The 23,729-nt window shown below is 43.2% G+C and overlaps 1 protein-coding gene across 1 annotated transcript in view; it reads left to right on the forward strand.

The window, feature by feature from the left end:
• Positions 1-485: 485 nt before the first annotated feature.
• Positions 486-23,729, forward strand: part of LOC307063653 (forkhead-associated domain-containing protein 1-like) — a gene marked incomplete at both ends in the record, with an annotated part of 92,838 nt that continues 69,594 nt past the window's right edge. Inside the window, 2 exon segments of the mRNA XM_079719882.1 lie at positions 486-578; positions 14,575-14,781. Of these exon segments, the coding sequence (XP_079576008.1) occupies positions 486-578; positions 14,575-14,781 (300 nt within the window).

Consider the following 23,729-nt stretch of genomic DNA (forward strand, 5'->3'; position numbering starts at 1 on the left):
TTATTAGCCCCATTTTACAGATGAGGAAACAGAAGCAAAAAGAGAGAATAAGTAACTCACCCAGAGTCACAGAGCTAGTAAGTGGTGGGTTAGTAACACTGAGTACTGGATTCTGTCAGATAACTAACCCCAAACTAAGCTTAATGGGAGGTGGAGAGTGGTTATCAGTGGAATTCAGATTTGTTTGGGTTTTTTTTTTTGCTATTGCTTGTTTGTGCTCTGAGTTACATAAAGGATGTCCTCTTGTGATCAGAAGCAAGCTCATCTATGCCGGCTATCACTGTTAAAAGGACAGTCTTAAAAATGTGCGGAATTATCATTGTGATCATTGTTAAATCCAGCCATCCACTCCTACCTCTGCTGCCTTCTCCTGTGGACATTATGGTGTATTCCATTCATTCTAAATATGACATTGAATAATTAGAGGACTGTATTTTTCTAACAAAATTGTTTTCTGAAAACTTTTTATAGGGAAAGCAGAGAATATGAAAGCCTATCTAAAGAGTGCAGAAGGCTATTTTGTCCTGAATAAAAGCACTACGATTGGAAGGCATGAAAATTCAGACCTTGTTTTAGAGGTAAGACCTCTTGCTAGCCAGTCCCCGACCCTCCCTACCCCTCACACCACCAAAAGTCCTTACTGTTCTGTGGACTCCAGTCTCTTGTAAAGCACAGCCTCTGGCTAACAGTCCCAGCCTTCCTCGGTGTGCCACCAATAACCAATCCCCGCATGTGCTGGGTCTCCCTGGCACATGTGGTGAGAATGAGCACAGTGCAAAGTGCGATGGGCCCTGTGTCCCTTGCTGACTGTGTCTGCAGTGTCCCACCCTGATGGCGCGGTTTGGAAGGTGGGCGTAGAGCTGATGCTTGACCTTCACCTGCTCCGCGTCTGGCAGCCACGGCCACCTGAAGTGCCCAGCTTGAGCAATGGCCTCTCGCCCTTTCCAGAGCTTCTGGAGACTCTGGGCCCCTCAGAGCCCTCCCCCGCCCCCGTACCTCAAAGTAGTAAATCAGGGTAAGCCCTGGGCGTGGCCTCAGCAATCTCTCACTTCATTTCATTCCATTCTCTGAATTAGCTGTGGCTTGGTCCACAGTCCCAGCTCATTGACAGCCAAGGAAGTTGGAAGAAATTGTAAGTAAGGAATTATAAAAACAGTGGCTTTGAGCCTTTTAAAATTTTGAAAGGGATTAAAATATTGAAGCAGAAAGAGAAATGCAATGGAATCCCTTTAGGACTGTGAAAGGCAGACCTCTCTCAGACTTCACTCAACAGATTTTTTTAAACTTTATTTTGAAATAATTATAGATGCACAAATAGTAGAGAGAATGGCACGAAGCATGTGTGGAGTCCTGTGCCATTTTACCACGTGTGGATTTGGGTGTGGCCCTCAGGATATAGGAGTATTCCATCATCAGAGATGTCCCTTGTGATGCTCCTTTTATAGTCACAATTCCTCCTCCCACCATCGTCCCCACGCTCCAAAAACCGCTAATCTGTTCTCCGTCTCTATAATTTTCATCATTTATGTATGACCTTTGTGATTGATTTTTTTTTTTTTTTTTTTTACTCAGTGTAATGCCCTTGACATCCATTTAGGTTATTAGCTTGTTCTTTTATTGCTGAGTTATAGTCCACGGTATGGACGTATCACCTATGTTTAACCATTCACTTTTTGAAGGACATTTTGATTCCATTTGGGGCTATTACAAATAAATTTACTATAAACATTTGTGTACAGGTTTTTGTGTGAACATAAGTTTTTATTTCTCTGTGATAAATGCTCAGGAGTATGATTGCATGGATTAACATATATGTTAATATATATTTGGTTTGTAAAGAAACTGCCAGGCTTATCCAGCGTGGCTGTACCATTTTTCATTTCCACCAGTAATGTGTGAGTTAAATCCTCACCAGCAATTAGCCTAAACACTGTTTTTCATTTTAGCTGTTTTAGTAAGTGTGTAGTGGTATCTCATCATAGTCTTAACTTGCATTTCCCAAATCGATAGTGATGTTAAATGTCTTTTCATGTACGTGTTTGCCTTCTGCATATCCTCTTCAGTGAAATATCTCTTCATATCTTTGAAGTATTTCTAATCGAATTGTTTGGTTTTTTACCATTGAGTTTTGAGAATTCTTTATGTATTTTAGATATGAGTCCCTTGTCAGATAGATGGTTTGCAAATATTTTCTCCCATCCGTAGCTTGTCTTTTCATTCTCTTAGCAGAGTATTTCACAGAGCAAAAGCTTTAACTTTTGATGAAGTCCAGGTAGTTTTTTTTTTCTTTTATAGATCATGCTTTTAGCGTCATGTCTAAGAACATGCCACCAGGTCCCTGACCCTGAGGATTTTCTCTTATGCTTTCTTCTAAGTGTTTTATAGTTTTATGTTTAAATCTGTGAACCATTTTGGGTTCACTGTTGTTTATGATGTGAGATTTAGGTCAAAGTTCATTTTTCTTGCATGTGGATATTTAGATGTTCCAGAACCATTTGTTGAACAGACTATCCTTTCTCCATTGAATTGCTTCTGCAAGTTTGTCAAAAATAATCTGGCCATACTTTCTATGGGGGCTACTTCTTAGTTCCCTATTGTGTTTCATGGATCTACTTGTCATAATGGATCTACCATTATGAGATAGCCTTGATTACTGTCGCTATGTAAGTCTTAAATCAGGTAGAGTGATTCGTCCCACTTTTCTTTAAAGAAATTTTTTAACCTATTCTAGTTCCTTTACCTTTCCATTTACATTTTAGTGTAAGCCTGTCTGTATATACAAAATATCATGCTGTAATTTTGATTGGAATTGTGTTTAATTGTACATATCAATGTGAGAATAATTGATATACTCCTACATTGTCTTCCAATTCATGAACATGGTATATTTCTCCATTTATTCAGTGTCTCTCATGAGTGTTTTGTAGTTTTCAGCATACGAGTCCTGTACATGTTTTGTTAGATTTACACTTAAGTATGTCTCCTTTTTTTTTTTTGAGTGATTGTAAATGGTATTATATTTTTAATTTTGGTGTCCACATGTTCATTGACAGTATATAGAAATACAGTTGATTTTTGTATGCTTCTTGGTATCTTGCAACCTTAACTGCACTTTCTTATATAAGGGCTTTTGTAGATTTCTTGGGATTTTATACATAAACAATCATGTCATCTGCAAATAAGAACAATTTTATTTCTCCTTTCAGAAAAGGAGATCGGAATGCCTTGAATCTTCTTTTCCTTGCTTTATTTCCCTGGTTAAGACTTCCAGGACTCTGCTGAACAAGAGCAGTGTATAAATCCTTATATTCGCTTGTTCCTGACCTTAGGGGAAAGCAGTCAGTCTTTCACCGTTAAGTACAAGGTTAGCTGTAGGGTATTTATACATGTTCTTACGAAGTGAGAAATTTCCCCCTTTATTCCTAGTTTTCTGAGAATGTTTATTGTAAACGCAACAGATTTAAAGATAACTCCATGAAACTCCCCGTGAGAGGAGGTTAATACATTAATACATTAATACATTAATACTACCATCTGACTGGACCATTGCTTTGGGACTGGTCTGAGAGCTTTCTGGAAGAATCAGTAGGAACAATGCCACAGGCCATGGAGAAAGATGGCTGGATGAGCTGGAAGGTGATAATACCCTTACCAAGAGGGGAGGAAGCAGGACTGGTTGAGTGAGCACCTCAACATCCCGGAAGCAGCCAGGCAGTTTGGGGCCTGGAGATGAACCAGGGGTTGGAAATACACACCTGCGAATCGAGGGGGTGGTACAGTGGCCCCAGCCCATGGACAGAGTGCAGAGTAAATGGACATCTGAGGGGAGAGGAGCCCGGCGTGGAGACCTGGAAGCAGTCAGAGAGGTGAGGGAGCCAGAGAGCTGTTGCCAGGCTGAGGGTATTCATAGCAGAGACAGCTTGCTTTGTGCCAGGTACTGTTCTGGGCACTTTCGAGTGTATTAACTCATTTCATCCTTAGGAGGTTAGTGTTGTTTGCCCCACTTTACAGATGAGGGCGTTGAGGCACAGATAGGCTGAGTATCCTGCCTGAGGTCACAGAGGGAGGCTGGGGCACTGGGCACCACGCTCGGGCAGTCTGATTTCAGGAGCAGCCTCTCCTGAGGCCTTGCCAGTCCACAGGGCTCTCCCGGGGAGACTGGGGAGGAAGGATCCAGCTGACGGGGAAGCAGAGAAGCTTCTTCTTTCCTTCCACTCCCAGACTCGTCATCTCACGAGCGCCTGGCCGTTTCCTCATATCCTTATTCTTTTGAAAACCCCATTTTTTTTTACTATTTCTGCACCACATCCCTTTCCTGAGGCAGTGGGGGGGATGGGGATGGGGGATGGGATAGCCTAGAACCAAAAGGTTAAAAGAAGTAGATAAAACAAACACACACACCCACACACACACACACACACAAGTTAATTTCAAAAAATGTTATCCCACTCCTTTGAACATGTCACCAAGCAGTACCTTTTGTCAATCCTACAAAGCCCAGCTTATCAAACTCATTTTTGCTGCTCAGGGAGCAACCAAAGAGAAGCAAAGAACCATGCCCCAGGCTGCACAGCTGGAAGGTAGCAGAGGTGGGACTTGAACTCAAGGCTTTCTAACTCCAGAGCCCATCCTCTTGCTCATAATAGAGAACATTTCCCATTTGCCCTATGTTCTCTTCTAAGTGCTTTAGTATGTATTATATCATTTATACGTCACCAGTAACTTATAAGACGGTCCTTTTGTTACCTTACAGATGAGGAAGATGAGGTATCACTTGCCCAAGGTCACCCTGCTAGGAAGTAGGAGAGCTGGGCTCGAGCCCAGTCTAATAACCACCACGTGGCCCTGCTTCCCCAACCCCTGAACCACCAGGCCACGTGCCTCTCTCTGACAACTGTGTCACATGTCACAGGGAGGCCGAGAGCCCGAGGAGGCCCCCGAGGGCAATGGCAGTGGGTTGAGGACCCAGCGGGAGAGGAACCTCTTGAAGCCATTTGACAATAACGGAAAGGAAGGGGGAAGGGGCGGCGTTTCCAGGCCGAGGGGGTGGTGAGCACGTTCACAGGTTAGATGGAAGTTACACTGTCAAGGTGAGGATGCAGAAGAGGAGATGGTTGAGGAGAGGGACCAGACCAGGGTGGGATGAAGGCAGGACCACCCGGAGGCCCTTGGCAGCTAAGAGAAGCCTTGAAGGTCCCATCTAAGAGCTTCTCCATGCCTGGGAAGTCCAGGTCCTGGCAGGGAGCTGAAGGCACATTCACAGGGGTGTGGAGTGATGGAGGGGAGTTTCCTGAAGGGACTCCATAGGGAGTGGGCAGGGCTCAGAGAAACCACAAAGGATAGTGCAGGGCCCAGAGCTAGTATGAGTGAGGACTGTTCCCACCCCCAGGGCTGAGGGTTGAGGGGCAGGGGCATTTCCTGGGACCCGGAGACCCCGAGGGCTGGGTAGAGTCCTCTGAGGGAAGCTGTGTGGCCCCACAGAAAGGAAGCCAGGGGAGTAAGTACCCCAAGCTCTCTCCTCCCTGCTCTGATCTCTAACCCCCCATTGGCCAAACCCAACCAGAAACCAGAGGCAAGGAGCCCATCAGCCCATGGATATAGCTGCACAGGTGGGCCTCCTGGGTAGAGGGCGCCGTGGAAAAGGATGGAGGAGGGTTGGGAGAAGCAGACGGAGGATGCCGGCAGGTGCAGGAGGTGAAGACCTAGGAGGCTCTTGTCAAAGTAGAATGAAAAGCCTGAGAGCAGGGGACCAGTTGGCTGGGGGCCCAAAGGGCACTGGGCCAGCCTCAGGACAGAAGTGTGAGGGTGGCAGGAGGGTTTGGGGTCCAGGATGGACTTGAAGGAGCTGGTGAGCTTGAGCAGGGCCCAGGCTGGGTGAGCGTAGGGCATTACCCATAGGGAGGGAACAGGGAGCAAAGGCTACGTGAGTCAAGGAGAGGACGAGACAGAGGATAAGGAAGGCTGGGAGTGGGAGGTTATGGTCTAAGATGGGGCTTCCCAGTTCCAGGTGATGCAAGGTTGAAACCTAGCTCCAAAGGACGGTTCCAGATACACGTCGAACCTCAGCGACAACGTCAGCGAACCTCAGGGCAACGTCATAACTAAGTCAGCTTCCCGAGGAGGCTTCCTCAAAGCACAGGAGTCATCAGAGCAGATGGGCATTGTTAATAGATGTTTAAACGTCTCAATATTTTATGGACTCACTATATACTTTTTAAAGACTTTTAAAATGCAGGAGCCTTTAAAAAATGCACTTGTTTTCTATATTAGGTCCCGCCTGTCTCCTCTCTCATTATTAAATCCTTCTCTACTCTGAAAATCACAGGGTACAAATCAAAGGTACAGGTTTTGGAATTAGACTTGGGTTCAAACCCTGACATTGCCCTGTGCCAGCATCCTGATGTTGAGTGAGTCCCTTCAGCTCAGCCATTTTTTAAATCGTGGTAAAATACATATAAATTTTACTGTCTTCACCACTTTTAAGTGTACAGATCAGTAGTTATAAGTTATTCACATTGTTGTGCAACCAGCCTCAGAATTTTTCATCTTGCAAAACTGAAACTGTACCCATTAAACAACAACTCCCCGTTTCCCCCTTCCCCGGCCCCTGGCAACCCCCATTCTATTTTGTTTCTATGAGCTTGACTACTCTATGTACCTCACATAAGTGGAATCATACAAAATTTGCCTTTTTGTGACACTTATTTCACATTATGTCCTCACGGTTCATCCATGTTGTAGCATGTGTCAGAATTTCCTTCCTCCTACACTGAATCATATTCCACTGTATGGGTGGACCGCATTTTGCTTATCCAATCATCGGTCAGTGGGCACTTGGGTGGCTTCCACCTTTTGGCAATTGTGAATAATGCTACTATAAACATGAGTGTACAAATATCTCTTTAAGTTCCTGCTTTCAATTCTTTGGGGTATATACCCGGAAGTGGACTTGCTGGATCATATGATAATTTTATTCTAAATTGTTTGAGAAGCCGCTCTACTGTTTTCCATATCAGCTGCACCATTTTACATTCTCAGCAGTGCATTAGTGTTCCCCTACTCTACATCCTTGCCAACACTTGTTATTTTCTGTTGCTGTTTGTTTCTTTTTGATAGTAGCCATCCTAATGGGTATGAGGTGGTATCTCACTGTGGTTTGGATATGCATTTCCCTAATGACTAGTAATGTTGAGCATCTTTTTATATGCTTGTTGGACATTTGTATATCTTCTTTGGAGAAATGTCTATTCCAGTTCTTTGCCCATATTCGATCAGGTTATTAGGGGGGTTTTTTGTTGTTGTTGTTGAGTTATAGTTCTCTATATATTCTTCATACTAACCCTTTTTCTGATTTGTGATTTGCAACTATTTTCTCCCATTCTCTAGATGGCCTTTCACCCTGTTTATTGTGTCCTTTGATTCACAGAAGTTTTAAATTTTGATATAGTTGAATTTATCTATTTCTACTTTTGCTGCCTATGCTTTTGGTATCATATCCAAAAAAGCATTGCCAAATCCAATGTCATAAAGCTTTCCTCCTGTGTTTTCCTCTAAAAGTTTTATAGTTTTAGACTACGTTTACGTATTTGATCCACTTTGAGTTAATTTTTATACATGGTGTAAGGTAAGAGTTCAACTTAATTCTTTTGCAGTCTTTCCCAGCATCATTTGTTGAAAATACTGTTCTTTCCCCATTGAATAATCTTGGCACCCTTGTCAAAAGTCATTGGACCATATATGCAAAGTTTTATTTCTGTGCTCTCTATTCTATTCTATTGGCCTATGTGCCTGACCTTATGTCAGTATCACACTGTTTTGATTACTGTACCTTTGTATGCAGTAAGTTTTGAAATCAGGAAGTGTGAGACCTCCAGCTTTGCTTTTCTTTTTCAAGATTATTTTGGCTATTTGGGGTCCACTGAGATTCCATATGAATTTTAGGATGGATTTTTCTATTTCTGCCAAAACTGCTGTTGGGATTTTGAATCTGTAGATCCTGCTGTGTAGTAATGACATCTTCACAATATTAAGTCTTCCAACCCATGAATACAGGGTGTCTTTCCATTTATTTGTGTCTTTAATTCCTTTCAGCAGCACTTTGTAGTTTTCAGTGTACACATCTTTTACCACCTTGGTTAAATTTATCCCACAATATGTTATTCTTTTTTATGCTATCATAAATGAAATTATTTTCTTAACTTCCTTTTCAGATTGTTCATTGTGAGCATATAGAAACACAACTGATATTTGTTGTTGATTTTGTATCCTACGATTTTGCTACTGAATGTTGTTTATTAGTTCTAAGAGGGTTGTGGTTTTTCATGGACTCTTTAGGATTTTGTACATGTAAGATCATGTTGCCTGTGAACAGAGATAATTTTACTTCTTCCTTTCAAATTTGGATGCCTTTATTTCTTTTTCTTGCCTAATTGCTCTGGCTAGGACTTCCAGTACTTTGTTGAATAGAAGTGGCAAAAGCAGGTATCCTTATCTTCTTCTTGATCTTAGAGGAAAAGCTTTCAGTCTTTCACCTTTGAGTATGATGCTACCTGTGGGCTTTTCATATTTGACCTTTATTATGTTGAGGTAATTTCCCTCTATTCCCTGTTTGTTGAGTGCTTTTATCATGAAAGAGTGTTGCCTTTTGTCAAATGCTTTTTGTACATCAATCGAGATGATCATTTTTTTCCTTCTTTCTGTTAATGTGATGTATTACGTGGAGTAATTTTCATATGTTGAACCATCAAGTCTACATTCCAAGAATAAATCCCACTTGGTCATAGTGTATGATCCTTTTAATGTGCTGTTGAATTCAGTTTCCTCCTATTTTGTTGAGGATTTTGGTATCAGTGTTTATAAGAGATATTGGTCTGTAGTTTTCTTGTAGTGTCTTTGTCTGGGTTTGGTATCAAGGTAATGCTGTCCTCTCACTTCACCTTTTGATTCCCAGCTTCTTCATCTCTAAGATGGAGATAATAATAGAGTCCCTGTTTAGGGCTGTCATGCAGATTAAATGATAAAAATGCACACAAAATGCTTCAGCAAGGCCCAGTTCACAGGAAGCCCTCAAAATATGTTAAATGATGATAAGGATAATAATAATAATAATAATAATAAATAACAGTTCATCTCATAGTTGGACAGCTCAGTAGGATGGAGCTTATAGAGTCAGTCTGTATTAGCAGCAGGGCATCTGTCCAGTAGTAGCATTTAGCAATTTTCCAAGTAAAGGGAGCGAGTGATATTATAGGGCCGAACTAGGAAGCTGTCTCCTGGCCTAACATGTGGTAGAGGCTCACCCAATTTTGTGGAGTCATTTAAAACTTCCTGCTTGCTTTGATTTCTTAATAATGGCTTGACAGTTTTTGAGGAACTGAAAGTAGTGAAGCCTGGGAAGAGAAAAACAAAATGTAACACACAGAATTTCTCTCATTCATGGGTTATCAAAGGTTCAAAGGACACAAAGATCAATGGCAATGGTGATGAAGATGATGTGGGTGACATTTTCCAAAGAATTAATGTGTTTTCATTTTTTTAAATACTTTATTTTTTGAACAGTTTTATGTTTACAGGAAATTGAGCAGAGAATACATAGAGTTCCCATATATCCACCCCTCCAATACACACTGTTTCCCCTATTATTAACATCATGCATTAGTGCAGTACATTTGTTTCAACTGATGAACCAATATTGATATGCTATGATTAACTAAGTCCATAGTTTACATTAGGGTTCACTCTTTGTGTTGTACGTTCTTTCGTTTTGACAAATGTATAGTGACAAGTATTCACCATTACAGTATCATAAAAAATATTTCCACTGCCCTGAAATCCCCTGTGCCCCTCCTCTTCATTCTGAGCCCCAGAGCCCCTGTGCCCCTGGCAAGCACTGATCTTTTACTCTCCTTATAGTTTTACTTTTTCCAGAATTTCATACAGTTGGAATCATACAGTATGTAACCTTTTCAGACTAGGTTCTTTCACTAAGCAATATGCATTTAAGATTCCTCCATGTCTTTTTTTGTTATTTGATAACTCATTTATTTTTATCACTAGTATTTCATTGTATGGATGTACCACAATTTGTTTATCCATTTACCTTTTAAAGGACATCTTGGTTGCTTCCAGTTTTTGGCAGTTATGAAGAAAGATGCTGTAAGCATTTATCCAAAATACATGAGTCTTCATGGATATAGAGAACAGACTGTGGTTGCCAAGGGGGAGGGGGTTGAGGGAGAGATGGAGTGGGAGGTTTAGGTTAGCAGATGTGAGCTGTTACATCCAGGATGGAGAAACAACAAGGTCCTACTGTATAGCACAGGGAACTATATTCAATATCCTGTGATAAACCATAATGGAAAAGAATATTTTAAAAAGAATGTATATATATGTATAACTGAATCACTTTGCTGTACAGCAGAAATTAATACAACATTGTAAATCAACTACACTTCACTAAAATAAATAAATAAACAAAATAAATGAGTCTTAAAAGTCAACAATAAGAAACCAAACAACCCAACTTAAAAATGGGCAAAAGAGCTGAACAGACACCTCACCAAAGAAAATATACAGAGGTCAAATAAGCATATGAAAAGATGTTAAACATCATACATCATTAAGGAATTTCAGATAAACATGAAATATCTCTTCATTTATTTAGACTACTTTGATTTCTTTCATCAACATTTTGTAGTTTTCTTCATATACCTCTTCATATAGCTAAGTATTTTGTTAGATTTATTTGTAAGTACTTCATTTTTTTTTTTTTTTTGGTGCTAACCTAAATGGTGTTGTGTTTTTAATTTCAAATTCCACTTGTTCATTGTTGGTATATAGGAAAGCAATTGACTTTTGTATATTAATCATGTATCCTGCAACCTGGCTATAATTGCTCATTAGTGCCAGGAGGGCTTTCTGTCAGTTCTTTGGGATTTTCTGCATAGACAATCATGCCATCTGCAAAATGGGCAAAAGATCTGAACAAACACCTCACCAAAGATTTTTTTTTCCTTCCCAATCTGTCTTTTATTCTCTTTTCTTGCCTTGTAGCATTAGCTAGGAGATACAGTACAATGTTGAAAATGAGTGGTGAAAGGGGACATCTTCACCTTATTCCTGATCTTAATTGGAAAGTTTCTAGTTTCTCACCATTAAATATCACATTAGCTTTAGGGTTTTTATAGATGTACTTTATCAGGTTGAGGAAGTTCCCCTCCATCCCTAATTTGCCAAGAGTTGTTGTGGTGGTTTGGTGGTTTGTTAGTTTATCATGGATGGGTGTGTAATTTTGTCAAATGTTCTTTTTGCATCTGCTGTTATGATAATGCGATTTCTCTTCTCTGCGCTGTTGATGTGATGGATTACATTAATTGATTTCCAAATGTTGAACCAGCCTTACATACCTGGAATAAATCCCACTTGACTGTGGTGTAGAACTCTTTTTATACATCACTGGCTTCAATTTGCTAATATTTTGTTGAGGATTTTGCATCTATGTTCATGAGCAGTATTGGTCTGAAATTTTCCTGTTTTGCAATATCTTTATCTGGTTTTGCTATTAGAATAAGTTTGGCCTCACAGAATGAGCTGAGAAGTGTTCTCTCTTCTTCTATTTTCTGGAAGAGATTATTGAGAACTGGTATCATTCTTTCCTTAATGTTTGATAGAATTGACCAGTGAACCCATCCAGGCCTGGTGCTTTCCATTTTGGAAGGTTATTCATTATTGACTCAAATTCTTTACTAGATATGAGTCTATTCAGTGTATTTATTTCTCCTTGTGTGAGTTTCAGTAGATTGTGTCTTTCAAGGAAATGGTCCACTTCATTAAGTTATAAAATCTGTGGGCATAGAATTATTCATAATATTCCTTTATTATCCCTTCAGTGTCCATGAGATCAGTATTGATGCCATCGCTTTCATTTCTGATTTTACTAATTTGTATCTTCTCTCTATTTTTCTTGGTTATCCTGCTAGAGGTTTGTCAATTTTATTGATCTTTACAAAAAAAAAAAAAAAAGCTCTTTATTTTGCTGACTTTTCTCTCTTGTTTTCCTGCTTTTTATTTCATTTATTGCTTCTTTTCTTCTGCTTGTGGTAGGCTTATATTGCTCTTCTTTCTCTAGTTTCATAAGGTGGAAGCTTAGATCTTTTCAAATGTATGCCTTCAATGCCATAAACTTCCCTCCAAGCACTGCTTTCACTGCATCTTGCAAATTTTCATAGGTTGTATTTTCATTTTCATTTAGCTCAAGATCAATTTTTATTTCCCATGAGACTTCCTCCTTGACCCATCTGTTATTTAGAAGTGTGTTGTTTAATCTCCAAATATTTGGGGATTTTCCAGCTGTCTTTCTGGTATTGGTTTCTAGCCTAATTCCATTGTGTTCTGAAAACGTACTTTGCATAATTTCTATTCTTTTACATTTGTTGAGGTATATTTCTTGGCCTGGAATGTGGTCTGCTTGGTGAATGTTCCATGGGAGCTTGAGAAGGATGTGTGTTTTGTTGCTGTGGGATGAAGCTGTGTGGTTGCCAGTTAGATCCAGATGATGGTAGTGCTGTTCAGTTCAACTTCATTCTTACTAATTTTCTGCCTGGTGGGTCTGCCCGTCACTGACAGAGGGCTGTTGAGGTCTCCAGCTACCATGATGGATTCATCTGCTTCTCCTTGCAGTTCTATCAGTTTTTGCCTTCCATACTTTGATGCTCTATTGTTGGGTACATACAATGAAGGACTGTTATGTCTGCTTGGAGAATCGACCCCTTTATCACTATGTATCGCCTCTCTTTATCCCTGATAACTTTCCTTCCTCTGAAGTTGGCTCTGCCTGAAATTAATAGAGCTACTCCTGCTTTCTTCTTGTGTTTCAGTATTTTAAGTGCCAAAGTGTTTGGCAGGAGTTTGAAAAGTGGGTAAAGGCACAGTCATTTGAATCAGGCAAACCAGGGAACAAGCCAAGCGAGTCAAAGTGGCTGACTGTGGGCACACTTAATCGTTCTATGCCTCAGTTTCCTCATCTAAAAAATGAGTAATTATCGGACCTACTGTACAGCACAGGGAACTATATTCAATATCTTGCAGTAACCTGTGATGGAAAAGAATCTGAAAAAGAATAGATATTATATATATGTATAACTGAATCACTTTGCTGTACACCTGAAACTAACACAACATTGTAAATCAACTAGACTTCAATAAAAAATTAAATTTTTTTTTAATGAGGAAGTATCCCTTTAAATTATTGTGAAGATGAGACGGGATAATGCAGTGAAGCACTTAGCAAATTTCCTGGCATTTGTGTAATTACACATAATGTGTCATTAATATATTCTACTAATATATGCAGTTATATAATTATCTATTCATATATTATAAGCTATTATTAATATAAGCTATTGGTTATAATTATATTGTGGGACGTTAGGATAGATTTCTAAGTCCAAGTACTCTCTATGAAAGTTGGATGAGGCACTCTGAGAAGAGTGACTTAGAAAATAATTGCAAAGTCTCAGGCTGGAGTGGATGGCTCATAGGCAGTGTCCTGAGAAGACAGAAGACTTCGCACGTGCCCTGCAGCCCATAGTGCAGGGCGCCGGGACCAGGGGTGATGTGATATTTCCTCCTTGGTGCCGAGTTTTGCTCATTCTTCTTATTAAAGTGGTTACACAGGAGGTTTCTGACCCCACTGACAATTCACTGTCTGGGGTCTCTCTCTTTTGGGGGAAATGTGGTCACACCAGGGCCCCTATTGAAAAATAGATCATCTTTGGTTAGATAAATTCTAATTAGCTTTAAGAAGCAACAGTAATAATTAAGCACATGGGGAAAACCTTCATTGTACACCAAGGCTTTTAAATGTTAGTTATGAAACTATGTTTTCTGGTGTGAGCTCAGTTGTGTTTAAAGTTTTTAAAAAGATTGTAAGCATAGAGAAAAGACTGGAAGGATATGAACCATCGTGTTCTCAGTGCCTGCCTCTGGGGGACGGGAGTCTAAGTGATTTTAATGTCTTCTTTGTGTTTTTCTCTAGTTCTCATTTTCTGCATTATTAGAAAAAACATGTTATTTTTAAAATGAATAGAACAAACAAATGAAAACAACAATTATTACAAAACCTCCCCTTAACTTTAACACTTGCAGTAAATGGACAGTTGTCACTTGCCAACTGACCTTTCTGGTTTGTGTTGGGCCATTTCTGCTGTCTTGCCACTCGGGACAACCAAAAGGATACTTGCATGGGATCAGAGAACTATCAAGTGGCCAATTCCTGGCCAATTCCCCCCGAGTTCCCTCTTGCCTCTGTGTTGCATGACGCCCTACCCCCAAACTGGGCATCTATTCTGGGTCTGCTGTCAGGGTCTGGTGACCCTCCACTCACTAGCTGTGTGGCCTTAGGCAAGTCACTTAACCTCTCTGACCCTCAGCATCCTCCTCTTAAAATGAGGATTAGACTGACCATCTAGCCAGATGAAGTGGTTAGCACATTGGGGCCCCCAGTGTCAGTGGCACTAGTTATTCCTTGTTATTCCTGTTATTGCTGGCTCTGACTGTCCCCCTTCTGCATTTCAGTCTGCAGACGTCGACAACCATCACGCACTCATTGAATATAATGAGGCCGAAAGCAGCTTTGTTCTCCACGACTTCAATTCCTGCAACGGCACGTTCGTCAATGAGTGCCACATTCAGAACGTGGCTGTGAAGCTCCTACCCGGAGACATCCTGAGGTTTGGGTCCAGAGGGCTGACCTATGAACTGGTCATCGAAAACCCAGCCTCGGTGAGTCCAGGCCCCTGCGGGGGGGTGGGGGGGAGGGCGGGGTGCAGAGGTGCCGTGTTGTGTCACCTTCCGTGCAGCCTAGGACTCGGGTACGGCCACAGGTGGAGTTCGTCTGGAGCGCGTCACTCTTGCTTTCGAGATTCTGCGAAATTCAGACCCATCGCGTGGGTGCCCGGGGAGAGCGAGTCCTCGCGCCCTCTTCTGGGCATTTCATGGAATTACATGCAAGGGTTGCCTAGCGACCAGCCCGGAGCGAGAGCGTTTTCCTGAAAAGTGAAGCTTGGCGAGGGGAGGTGGAAAGCAGGTGTGTGCTTTTGAAGATGCAGAGATGGATGCTTCCTTTTTAGGCAGATCAGTGCTCTGCAACTTCCTAGCTTTGCGACCTCGGCCAGGCTTCTCTGCGTGCCTGGGTCTGGGTCTTCTCATCGGTGCAGGGCGTTGAGAGTATCTATGTATAAAAAGTCAAAGTCTCTGGCCGGAGTAGACGTTCAAGGCCTGCCAGCTGTTATCACACCGGATCAGAAATGTTCCCGGGATCAGGACGTAAAGTATGGCCCCAGGTTAAGCGGAACGTAAGCCAAAATTCGCCCAGCAAAGCTCAGTGACAAGAAGTATCTGGTTCAGAAGGGAGGCAGGATGGGGGCTGGTTAGCAACACAGTCCTGGGTCAGAACCCCAGCTCTGCCACTGGCCTACTCGGTGCGCTCTTGCACAAGCCATTGGACCCCTCGGAACCTCGGTTTCCTCATCTACAAAATGGGGCCAACGACAGCAATGACCTTGCAGGCTTATCTCGAGGGCTAAATGAGATGGTTCTAATTGTAAAACTCCCAGAATAATGCCCATTCGTGGTAAGCATACAATTAATACCTGTCGTGTGTGTCCCAGAGAGACGGCGTGTTAACCTCACTCCCCAGCACCAAGAACGCTGCATGGACTGAGACCTCCGAGGCTTAAAGTCCTTTCTGGGACGAGGCTGGGTATAAATAAATAAAGTTTAGAGAATCTAGACAGAATCCTGGGGTGTGGGTCCACTAGGCAGCCTTAAATACTCACTCAGAGAAGATCAGCACCGTCCCTCAGGCTGCAGGGCCTGTGACACCACATCCACCACGTTTGGCTTTGAAAACCTTGGGCAGTTTTCTCCTGCTGCTTCTCAGCCCCCTTTTCCTCCTTGGACCAACATTAAAGTGTGCTCACTTGTGGGATGCACTGGGATCCACTGGCCGCCCTGAGGAGGGGCTCCTGACCCAGAAGGTGTTGACCTGATCAGGGGTTCTCAACATGGGTTCTAAGGATCCCCCTCATCAGAAGCACGTGGGGAGCAGACCAACAGTGCAGATCTGGGCTTCACCCCAGGCCTGAGGACTCATACTTAGGATTCCCAGATGAAATACAGGACACCCAGTTAAATCTGAATTTCAGATAAGCAACAAATAATTTCTATGTACAGGTGCGGCCCAACTATTGCAAGGAACCACTTATGCTAAAAAAATTATTTGGTGTTTATCTGAAATTCCGATTTAACGGACACCCTATAGTTTATTATATATTGATTTATTCATTTCTTTATTTATGCGAAATCTGGCAACCATACACATCCTCCGTGGGAGCAGGGCCTGGGAATATGCATTCTCACAAGCTCCCTGATGATTCTGATGCACCGCCAATAGGAGGGAAACCGAAATTTAGAATCATTTGTATGGAACACTTACAGAATTTTTTAGGGATCAAAGGAAAGGGGATTTCACACTCCCAAGCCTGAAAATCCAAGTTCATGAAGTTGGATTCAATGTGCCCCAACATGTCTGATTCCAAGAATTTTTCAGGAATGTTCAGTAAAATTACAGGTTCCCAGGCCCCCTCCCTGGGAAATTCTGACTCTGTGGCTTGCCCGTGGGGAGAAGAAGAGGGGGAGCAGCAAACAATATCTGCATTTTTTTCTTTTTTTTCCTACAAAGATATTTATTGAAATATTATTTATAGGGGCATAAAATTTGAAACCTAAATTTCCATCCAAAGGGGGCATTGTTTAATTAATTATATTGTTTAATATATTATAAGGAGTTTAATATATTATAAGGAGTTCGTTTATATATGGAATACTGTTCTGCCTTTTTAAAACACAGGTTTCTTGAGATATAATTGACATGCCATAAATGGCACATGTTTAAAGTCTGTAAGTGGATGGGCTTTTACATATGTGTACACCTGTGAAACCATAGCCACAATCAAGACAGTGAACAGCTCCTTCATCCTCCAAAGTTTCCTCTGGATCACAGCATGTGTTTGTTTGCTTGCGTGCTCTTAACAGCTTCACTGAAGTACAATTTACATAACAGAAACTTCACCCATTTTAAGTGTCCAAGTCAATCAATTTGAATATATTGATGGAGTTGTGCAGCCATCACCACAACCTGCTCTCAGAACATTTTCCTCCATTTCTATCACCCCAAACCTCGGAGAAACCTTGGAGGTATTTCATTTTGGGGTTTGTTTTTAACTTTTAATTTTCAAAATTATGGTAAAATACGCATAAAATTTACCATCTTAACCATGTTTAAGTGCACAGTTCACAGTGGCATTAAATCTATTCACACTGTTGTGCAGCCATCACCCCCATCCATCTTCAGAACTTTGTTCATCTTCCCAAACTGAAACTCTAAGCCCATCAAATCAAACCCCCTGCTTCCTTCCTCCCCTCCCACCATGCTTTCTGTGTCTGTGAATTGGACTATTCTAAGTTCCTCATATAAATGGAATCTTACATTGTCCTTTTGCGATCATCTTATTTCACTTAGTATGATATCCTCATGGTTCATTCCAGTTGAATATTTCATTGTATGGATTCACCACATTTTGTTTATCTGCTCATCCATCCATGGCCACTTGGGTTGCTTCCACCTTTTGGCCATTTTGAGTAAGTTTGTTATGAACACGGGTGTACAACTATGGAATGGGGACTTTATTTTACAAGGTGCTTCTTATATAATTGTGGGAAACAGTGATGACGACCTCTAACCTTGAGTAGATAAGACGGAAGAAGATGCTTTGTAAGAAGAGAAACCAGGAGAGCAGCAGGAGGAATCACTGACGTGAACAGCACTGGGCTAAGCAATTCACCTGCTTTCCCTTATTTCACGCTCATAGCAACCTATGAGATGGGCTCTCCCGTGATCCCCATTTTACAGACAAGGAATCCGAAACTCAGAGAGGTTAAGTAATTTCCCCAGGGCCACACAGCTAGTCAGTGCAAATTAAACACTATCCCCACTTGCAGAAAAAAGGAGGGGAGAAATCCATTTAGTCTGATGCTAGCTGGAGCAGTAGCCTTGACTGGTTTTCACACCGAGGAAAGCATACTCTCACGGTCACTTGAATATACACGGATTTTTTTCAAGTCTTATTCCTACACGCACTTGCACCTTGCTTCACTCCTCGGTTGACTGCAGGCAGCTGCACAAGTGTTGCCCTGGCCTGTGCCCAGGGCACTTTGCAGGACTCTCCCCAACCCCATCTTCTCAAAAGCGCTCTCTGCCGGGGCGTCCCCAGCTTGAGAAGCTTCCATCCATGACGCTCATATTCATGGAGGGGTCCTTTGCAGCGTCCGTGTGAGGGCGGCCTGTGGACTGACTGACACCTTCCTACAAATTCCACTTCCTGATGACCCCAACCTGCTGGCTGTTTAAAAGAAGAGAAAGGAAGAGGGGAAAAAGGGAGAGGTATTGAAGAGCATCTCTCATCAAATATTTTGAAGCCCAGTTTTTCTAAAAAATTCGTGGCCGTCTTGCTTCCGGCATGTTCTTGTTTCCAATTGATTTTGGGGTCCCTGGTGAGGGCGCTGTGTTTCCTCCTTGGATGGAGTTTCCACGGAGGACTGCCCTGATATCATACAGATTAAGTATGATGAGAACTGTTTTTCTCCCGACAAAGTGTTCCCAAATGAAAGCATTTATTTCAGGTTTTGTGGTGACCCTAACCAATAGAGGAGGGTGTGACAGCATTTTATTGGGGGAGGGGGGTGAGGTGCGGGGCGGTTAGGAATCCAGATGTGTTTGCAGATGTCACAGTGGTTAGAGCACGTGCCCTGAGGTCGGGCTGACTCCAGCGCCACCCCAGCCCTGCTCTTGACCGGCTTTTATACTGGATGTGCACAAATCATCTACCTCTCAGAGCCTCGGTCCCCACTCCTGTAACAATAGTTCCTACCACCTTGAGTGACCGTGGTATTAAGTGGGCAAAGTACGTAAATTGCTTAGTCCAGCGTCTGGCACCTAATATGCACATGATAACCCTCAGCTTTAGAGTCAAGCAAACGAGCATGGAGCAGCCAAGATGCCTCCTTTGTAAGTGTCCTTTTGGACGGGGAAACCTCGCAAGACCTGCTCCCGCTAGCAGATAAATATATTTGCAGATAAATTACCCATAGAATAACATACAAGATGGAAAATTATAAAGAAAATCTCTTGTTTGACAAAGTGCATTGAAAGCCAGGATGTGCCCAGGATCATCTTTTTTTGTGTGTGTGTGTGGTACACGGGCCTCTCACTGTTGTGGCCTCTCCTGTTGCAGAGCACAGGCTCCGGACGTGCAGGCTCAGCGGCCATGGCTCACAGGGCCAGCCGCTCCGCAGCATGTGGGATCTTCCTGGACCGGGGCACGAACCCTCGTCCCCTGCACCGGTAGGCGGACTCTCAACCACTGCGCCAGCAGGGAAGCCCGCAGGACTATACTTTGTAAATCATAGCTCTCTCATCAAAGTATTACCTAGGGCTGCCATATTGCACAACTCCAGGGTCACCATTCACAACGTAGTCCATGTGGATGGCTCCCACTGAAGCTGTGCAGAACATAACCCACAGGGCCATCTGCAGTGCCCTGAAGCAACCGTTGATTAATCCCATAGAGTCTTGGCACCAGGCGTGGGAAATTGAAGTCCCAGAGTCAAGTGTGCCGCCGTGTTGTGGTTTTTGTGTGTTGTTGCCTTTACTCGTGCTTTCTGAGCTCTGGGAAAGGCGGTGTGGAAACAAGCTGTGCTAGTCACAGTGGCGCCATTCCTACAAGGCAGCTGAGTGAGGAAACCCACGTCACCGGTATATATCAATCATGTCTTTCTCTGTTCTGAAATACGGCAAAACGGATGGAAATGGCCAGAATGAAAAAGGAAGCCAGGCACCACAAATGACGTGCCGAGTTGTTCCATGAGGGGGTTGACAGCTCCTTGGCGGCAGCCCCCATCCCCATGACTGCCTGTGTCTGGCCTTCCCTGTAGCCTGCTCTGCCCTGTTCCCAGTCCAGCCAGACTCTCCCACGTGGCTCCTGGATACTGTCTTCTGTCCCTTCAACGTCATGACGTCCTGTCTTGCGAGAAGAGCGCCCTCTGTCGGCCAATATTCCTTGCTGCTTTAATGGGGAAGCTCTGCAGAACACATTCGAGAAAGCAAGGGCTTTGGAGTTGGATGGACCCAAGTTGAAATGCCAGCTGCAACTGACTTTACCTTTCTGAGCTTCAATTTCCAATGTCTGCCAAGGAGCTACTCATTAATCCCAGGTCCCCTTTCCCCTTCAGTTGTTTTTATAGAGATCCCTGGGACCACCCCTATCATGGCATAAACTGAGGCTCAGAGAGTTTCAGTGACTTCCCCAAGGTTAGGCATCAGTCCTATAGATCCAGAGCCAGGATTAAAAGCCAGCTCTCCGGAGTCCCTTGGAGGCTTTTCCTAATAGCACGAAGCATCGTGGGGCCGTGAGAGCCCAGGCAGGTCCTTCACTGCCCAGCGGTTAAGGAAGGTCTTGCAATTCCCAGTCCAACCTGCAATTTCACACGCTGACAGGGGATGATTCATTATGTGGGTAAAAACAAAAGCCACTGATAATAGAAGAAAATGCATTTTCAGTTATCTGGCTTCCTTGCTTGTTTGGCTCCACTCACTTTTTTTTTGGCTGCACCAACGCAGGATCTTAGTTCCTCAACCAGGGATCAAACCTGCACCCCCTGCATTGGAAGTGTGGAGTCTTAACCACTGGACGGCCAGGGAAGTCCCTGGCTCCACTAACTGTTTTTTCTTTAATTATTTTATTTATTTTATTTATTTATTTTTGGCTGTGTTGGGTCTTCGTTGATGCGCATGGGCTTTCTCTAGTTGCGGCGAGTGGGGGCTACCCTTCATTGCAGTGTGCGGGTTTCTCATTGCGGTGGCTTCTCTTGTTGCGGAGCATGGGCTCTAGGTGCGTGGCCTTCAGTAGTTGTGGCACGCGGGCTCAGTACTTGTGGCTCACGGGCTCTAGAGCACAGGCTCAGTAGTTGTGGCCCATGGGCTTAGTTGCTCCGCGTCATGTGGGATCTTCCTGGACCAGGGCTTGAATCCCTGTCCCCTGCATTGGCAGGTGGATTCTTAACCACTGTGCGCCCAGGGAAGTCCACCAACTAACTCTTTCCCAGGGATATTGCTGCCGTTCCTGGACAAATTCAGTTGCCCCCTTTCTTCTTCTTTTTTGACGATGGTAATCACACCTGATGGCTAATGTTTTATGCTCATTTATTATGGACCAGGAAGTGTTCCAAGCATTTCACGTGCACTATCTCACCCACTTCTCACAGACTAAGAAATGGCTGTTAGTATCCCTATGTCTTACAGACAAGGCACAGAAATAACACACTCGTCAGGGTCCCAGAGAAGGAGAAGAGCAGGGAGCCGGACCAGAGTCTGTGCGACGCCAGATCCCAAGTTCTTAACCAGAGGTCGACACAGTATGGCCCAGGGCCAAGTGCGGGCCATCGCCTGCTTTTGTGAAGTTTCCTGGGAACACAGCCATCCCATTCATTTCAGTAGTGCCTGTGTTGTCTGCTACAATGGCAGAGTAAGCTGGGCAGATCCTATGGCCCACAGGGCTGGAAATGTTTACTGCCTGGCTCTACAGAAAACGTTTACCAGCCTCTGCTTGTAACACTATGCAGTACTGCCTCTTTCATTTGACTTAGTTTCTGAAAGAAGAACTTAAAATAGAGGGGGGAGCTGGGGAGAAAGAACTCACTCAGATTGAGCCTTACTGTGTGCCAGGAAATGTGCTGGTTAATAGCTTAAGTTTACTGAGGAATAAGAAGAAACAGACAAGCTGGAAAACTAAATTTTGAACAGTCTTTTCAATATCTCTTTAAAAAAGAGCTGGAAATATGTGGTTCTAAATATACATACACATATATATGCATTTGCAAATATAGTAATAATATAATTACATTGACATGGATCTGATAAATATACTAGACATTAACATATTATATATACAACAGATGCAAATTACAAATTTTGCCTGTTTCTTCAACTGGAAAGTTTTCTTTTAAAACTGTGGACTGTTGGGAATTCCCTGGTGGTCCAGTGGTTAGGACTCAGTGCTCTCACTGCTGAGGGCCTGGGTTCAATTCCTGGTCAGGTAACTAAGATCCCACAAGTGCACGGCGAGGCCAAAAAACTAAATAAATAAAACTATGGAATGTCTTCCCTGAGTCACTTTTGAAGCAGAAATTTGGGATTTGTAGTCTGAAGGCTGCTGTAGCTAGAGAACTATTTATCTGTCAAAGTTTCTCTAAGCAGCATTTTACCACTTGTCTTATGATTGGTTCCTTGGTCTTAAATCATTCTTCTCTGGAGATGCTGCTTTACTTTTATAAGTTTAAAGGTAAATTTGGTGCATGATGACAGGCTGGTGGGTTTTATTTGAGCATGTCATAACCTTTAAAATAACTTTCACTCTGAGTACATAGTGATGCTTATGCTAAAGTCTCAATAAGCATACTGTCCAGGAAATTTGATTGTTTGCAAGTGTCAGAAAACCAACTAAAACTAGCCTAGGCAAAAAAAAAAAAAAAAAAGCTCATGGAACTGAAAAGGCCAAAAGCTGCAGCTTAGGCCCAGCTGGATCCAGGCCCCCAAATCATGGTCAGGAATCTGACTCTTTCTTCCCTGTTAGCTTCCCAATCTCAGACAGACTCTTGCCTCACCTGTAGGAAAGTAGCCACCTGCAGCCCCAGCATCCTACAAAGTAGCATTTCCAGGGAAAGAGCCAGCATCTTCATTGACAGTGGCTTGGATCACGTGGCTTCCCCTGAACCAATCACTGAGGCCAGGGGCAAGGAATGCTCTGATTGGCCAGACCTGGGTTATGGTCTCACCCCTGGGGTGGAAGGGTCAGACTTCTATGGACTCAGGATTGTCAGGGAAAGGGTGTCTTCCCTGCAAAAAAATTAAGGTGCCCATCCAGAAGATGGAAGAAATGGATGCGGGGGAGGCAAAAACAAAGAAGATGTCCATGACATTAGGAAGCATTCCTATTGCCTAAGTGGAGCCTTCCGAACGGGATTTGCCACTACGGATTTGGGGGGAGGAAAATGACGAATAATCCACTTTTCCATTGGAAAAGTCCCAGGCCAGTTTCCAAGGAAGCAGAGTTGCTCATTTGTCTCCTGTGGTGAACAGGTGTGATGAGAAGCTCAGAGTCAGGGCCTTAGTTGTCCAGCCCCAAGAAGGGTGACATTTCCACGTTCCTGGGACCTCTGAATAGGGCCCGTTCTTGAGGAGGATGTGGCTTTACTGTACCGGGGGTTGAGGAGCCGGCAACTGAGTGAATGATCAGAGAGCATGGTGCCCTTCAGAACAAAACCACTTTCTGGTCAAGCTTTGTCATCTCCTACCTGACCTTGTAGGATTTCCTCTACCCTGTGCTCTTACAGGTCCTGTGGGGACTTACTGATGTGATGAGAAATCCTGAGGCTGGGTGTTTTAAATTAAAGGTGATTCCCCAAGACCAGTGAAGTGGAGGGCACGGGGCAGCAGGCAGCCTCAGGCTCGGCCTCCGCAGCAAAATCTCACACAAAAGGACCCCTGAGGCTCTGTTGTCACCAGATGTCTACAGGCGATGCAGATGACATCGGGGGAGGTGGAGACGGGAGCG

The sequence above is a fragment of the Hyperoodon ampullatus genome (genome assembly GCF_949752795.1).
Source record: "Hyperoodon ampullatus genome assembly, chromosome: 2".
NCBI classification, from domain to species: domain Eukaryota; kingdom Metazoa; phylum Chordata; class Mammalia; order Artiodactyla; family Ziphiidae; genus Hyperoodon; species Hyperoodon ampullatus.